The 5,060-nt window shown below is 28.6% G+C and overlaps 1 protein-coding gene across 1 annotated transcript; it reads right to left on the reverse strand.

Annotated features, from left to right (window-relative positions):
• Window positions 1-3,943: 3,943 nt before the first annotated feature.
• On the reverse strand, window positions 3,944-4,808 carry LOC125859696 (21 kDa protein-like). The gene has a single exon (XM_049539496.1). It carries the CDS (start codon window positions 4,718-4,720, stop codon window positions 4,115-4,117), a length of 606 nt encoding a protein of 201 aa, XP_049395453.1. The 5' UTR covers window positions 4,721-4,808; the 3' UTR covers window positions 3,944-4,114.
• Window positions 4,809-5,060: the final 252 nt, after the last annotated feature.

Here is a 5,060-nt window from a genome sequence, read left to right on the forward strand (position 1 = left end):
AAAAAAAAAAAAAACAGAAGAAATGAAAAAAGTGTTTTGAAATTAATTTCTAACCTAAAATAATAACATAAGTAGGTTTATATATTTATTTATATCTTTTAAAAAAAAAAATCGGTAAATAAAAATAAACAGAAAAATAGTGTTTGTGTCATACTATAAAACAATATCTAACCATTGATATCTACTCAGACTTTCAAAAAAACTTTGACCCAAATTTATTTTTAAAAGTTAGGATTTTGACTTTTATTGTTAATGTGATTCATACCATCCGATCTCTGTCCTCTTGTATGCACTATGTACTCTCGCCTCTCCTTTTTCAATTTTTTTCTTATTTGTTTTATTTTACGTTGTTTAATTATCTATTCAAAAATTAATTTTTAATTTTTGATTCTCGGGTTATCCCACATATTGTTATTGATTTCAATTTTTTTCTTATTTGTTTTCTTTTATATTGTTTAATTATCTATTCAAAAATTAATTTTTAATTTTTGATTTTAGGGTTATCCCACATATTGATAATTGATTATGTTAAAATAATTGTTGTTTGCTTTTCTAAATTTTAATTTTGAATGCAATAATGGTTCAAGGTCATAGTGAAACTAGAAAAATATATGTTGGTGCCAAAATATTAATGGTGAATCTAATAATTTTAATCTCTTTTAGAACAATATTGAAAACTATAGTAAAAATGTTCAAAATTTATATTTAAAAAGTTATTCATTTTTTATTAACAATACTTTAGAACTTGAAAATAAATTACTGAAAATTTCATATTATTAAATCAAGTTTTTACAATAACAATATCTAAAGTAATATTTTTCAAACATGATTAACATCTCATAAACAAAATATGTGTTTTGTGATTTTTAAGATCGTTGTTCTTTTTAAAATTTTGAACCCACAGGCCTGAAATCCTGGCTCCGCCTCTATATATTATACTAAAAATATCTTTAACAACAATAGATTAATTGTCGTTAAATATGTATCTTTAGTGGCAATTAATACTCTTTATAAATGTCTCTAAAGTCTCTAGCAACATTAGATTTAATGACAATTCACTAATATTGATAGACTTTAACACTCTTTGTTAATGTACATATTTTTTATAGCTAAAGATTATTTTTATAGTAGGGATATATGGCTCATAAAGATAACTATGACACTTTGTACTTGAGATAGTTTCCTAATTTAGTTCCACTTTAAATTTTATGACTCATGTACAAAAGTGGATAAGTTAGCTTAAAATTTTGAAGTACATCTATCTTAAAAGAAGGATTGAATTCCAACGGTTGTCATTTTAAGTAGTAGGAATAACTCTATCATAATTTATATGACAAAAAGTAGGGAAGAAGTGGAGAAATCCTAGTAGGCAAATTGATGAAAGGCACACCAACTGGCATCGAAAAGCCACTATATTAAACGAATTAAAACGGGCAACGATTTGAACAATTTGTGGGGGTTTATTTTTGGGGGACCAAATTATTTCAAATTATTGGTGGCAAGTGGGAATATATATTATAATTTGTGATCTTTCAACATGCCTAGCGCAATTCTATCCAGAACAAGAGTTCCTTGGGCACTAGAAAAACAAATTTAAATTTAATAGTCGAGAATATTATTTACAGGATATTTCAATTAAAACCTTTTACCCCATTTTTCATCGAGATAAATATTTTGGACTCTAAAAAGTGTGAGTACATGTTTCATGTTAATTGACAAGAATTGCATATTTTATTCTACCTAGAATCTGTGACTCTTAGGGGTCCTTTGTACAAACATTCATAATGCAGGAATTAGTAATACATGGATTAGTAGTGCAGACATTAATTTTTTGTTATGTATTTGGTTCGTTGCTTCCCACTTAATCTTGTGTTTGATTTAAAACTGTACAAAACATTTATTTTCTATTATACCCTTGTGTTTGAGATTGTTTATTTCATATAATTGGATCAAGATAGATAACCGTCGGACAATATTATTATTTTTTGTAGGATTTTCTATTCCATTTAACTTAAATTAAAAGAAATTGTTATTAATTTTAAGGTGTGATATACCACTAAGGAGATCCTTGATGACATGGTGTATTTCTAATATTTTGCTGGTCAAATATATCTTAAACTTAACATAGATTTAAGACTACTTAAATAGTTCAATACCTAAAGCTTATTACAAAAAAAAATAGATAGTTCAAGTGGTTAATCGACAAACTACATTGAATAAAAAAAAATTCAAAAAAATGGAGAAAAAATAGTAGTAAAATTATTAAATTACACTAAATGAATTTGGAGAATTAAAAAGAACATTNACTTATTTTAAAAATAAGTTCCAGCACTTTAAAAAGTTACTTTTTAAAAGTTACTTTTTTTAAGTCAATCCAAACGGGCTCTAAATGAATTTGGAGAATTAAAAAGAACATTTATAACCATTCCAATATAAATCAAAAGGAAATTAAATTACAAAAAAAAAATTAGGAAAAAGAATAAGAGGATAGTTTAGTCATTTAGGGGTCTTATCCAAGGTTTGTTAAACCTTGGTTTAGTTATCCCTCCATTTTCTAGGGATAAAATAAGACCACCTATGGTGGATAAGCAATCCATGAATTAAATTAAATAAAGTAACCAAACAAGGTATTAAATGTACTAAATTTTAATTCATAGACTATTCTATTTAATACCGCCTACCAAACAGGTCCTTAAATCTTTTGTTATGACTCATCTTCTATAGGGCTCTTCCAGTCTGGTTTTACTGCTCAACATATATGTTTCCAAATTTATGTTGTTATACCTATTAATTTTTTATAGATAATATTTATTTTGATTATTACTTGAATTTATGCTATAATATTCTTAAATTTATTGTTATGTAACGACAAACATGTCTTTTTATGTAATGAACGATTTGTTATCATCGTATGTTATCTTTTATTTTTTCTTCTCATTTTGACTTTGTTAATTATTTAATGATAATATTTTATTATTTACCTTATTTTTAATAATACAATCTATATAAATACTATGTGCTCAAAAATGTGAAATTAGGGCGAGGCTAAAGGCTAGGGTTAGGAGTTATAGGACCACTAATATAAAGAGAACAAAGGGAAATCAGTAAAATATGGGGCAGGGTCTGGCGCACATTACTGGGAAAATATGGCCTCAAGGAAAATCAGATTAGTACAGTATTATATACTCCGTCCGTTTAAAAAAAAAATAGTTTCACTTGACATGGAATTTTAAAAAATTAAAAAGATTTTTTAATTTTATGATCCTAAATTAAAGTTATGTCAAATGAGTTAAAAATGCTCTTTAATTTTGTAGCCTTAAACACGTTATGTAGAAGACAAATTAAAATGTTGACAAAGAAAGAAATGAATCATTTTTCCTAAATAAACTAAAAAAATAAATAAGTCATTCTTTTTTAAAACACAGGACATATATTTTTGTATATACATGTAACAAAACGACATGCATACGCCCAAGGGCGGACCCACGTAGATTCTAGGGTTTATTCGAACTCCCTCGGTAAAAGGTCAGACTATATATATAAGATATTTTTTTTGTATTATGCAGATATATTAATTTTGAACCCCTTATTAACAAGAAGCAAGCGGTAGTGGTAGATCTCTTTTGCTTTCCTAGTCTTTTATTTTACTCCCTCCTCCCTCTGTTTTAATTTAAATATTTTGCTTTCCTAGTCTCGCTAACATATTTAAATTGAAACGAATTAATTATATATGACATAAAGTAAAATATGAGGAGGAATAGATCTTCAACGATAATACTCTTTTTTTTTTGTTTTCCGCCTATTGTCCGGAGTCTACATTGGAACTCCGATTAAATTCGGATCGCGCACTGCAAGGTCCATTTGGAGGTGGCGCTTCCAACATGATTTTCTCCATACAACAATAATACTCTTGACGCACGGTGTATCATTGAGTTAACGAAAGTTTCAACAAATGCATATGGAACATTTTGATTTAACAAATTCATCACAAACAATCATCTTTATCTATTACAACAATCAACTTAGAATGAATTAAGTATACTTTTTTTTTTCTAAAAGAAGATCGATTAAAACATTAATATGTATATATATTTAATTGTCGTTTCAAATTACTTCAGCCGTGAAGAGCGGCAAGTCTGTTGATCAAAGCCAAAGCATTACTCGTCATATGTGCAACTTCAAGTATCTTTTCCCTTACTACTGTCTTAACTTTCCCGTTCATCACTTTTCCGGCGAACCCCTCGGTACACGTGTCCTCGTCCGTCAAGGCGGCGCTCACCCATGTTTGAATATCATTCATTTTCAGATCAAAATCTTTTCCCCTCAATTCCTTCATTTCCCCTAAAGATTTTTTAATTCCACTAACTGCGTCACTTAATTCCTCCACACAGTCACGCATGGCGCCTACTTCTCTAGGCGTCATGCCTTGACTGTGTGCCAATTTCAACATCATAGCGGATGTTGATTGTGCTGTTTCGAGGCTAACGGAGAGAGATTCATGTGCTAGAAGTTGTGGAGAAACTCCAATAGCATTTGAACGGCTTGATAATGAACTGAAACAGAGATTTGGATAAGTTGTTGACTTACAAGATGTTCGAATAAACTCCGTATTTGTTTCTCCAGCTGATGGCCTTGCGGCGGAAACTGAATTCCAATTATTAGAAGAAGTTATCAACGCAATTGAAATAAGAAAATATGTGAGAAAATAACCACCTTCCATCTCTCTTAAATTAATTACTATAACTTTTTTTTTTTTTTTTTTGTGTGTGTATCAATAACTAAAGATAATTAATTGAATGATGATGAATTTAGGGATGGAGGATTCTGAATTTATAGAAAAATTTTGTGGAATGTACAGTACTACTAATTTAAAAAACGGTTAATTATTTTCCGAGTTCATGTATGTGTCTCTGGCGTGCTGAGAAGGACATTCCTTGTAGGTCCGAGGGTGGGCATAATTTGTGAAAACACGAATCTAAAACGGAAATTCTGTTTTGTTGATTTTTTTAGTTTGACTTTTAGATTTTTTATTAGAAATTTGAATTTTTATACCTTATATT

The sequence above is a fragment of the Solanum stenotomum genome, chromosome 3, assembly GCF_019186545.1.
Source record: "Solanum stenotomum isolate F172 chromosome 3, ASM1918654v1, whole genome shotgun sequence".
NCBI classification, from domain to species: domain Eukaryota; kingdom Viridiplantae; phylum Streptophyta; class Magnoliopsida; order Solanales; family Solanaceae; genus Solanum; species Solanum stenotomum.

Bases quoted from the DNA above. Each gene is read 5' to 3' on its own strand.
- LOC125859696 (XM_049539496.1), bottom strand. From the start codon at position 4,720: ATGGAAGGTGGTTATTTTCTCACATATTTTCTTATTTCAATTGCGTTG.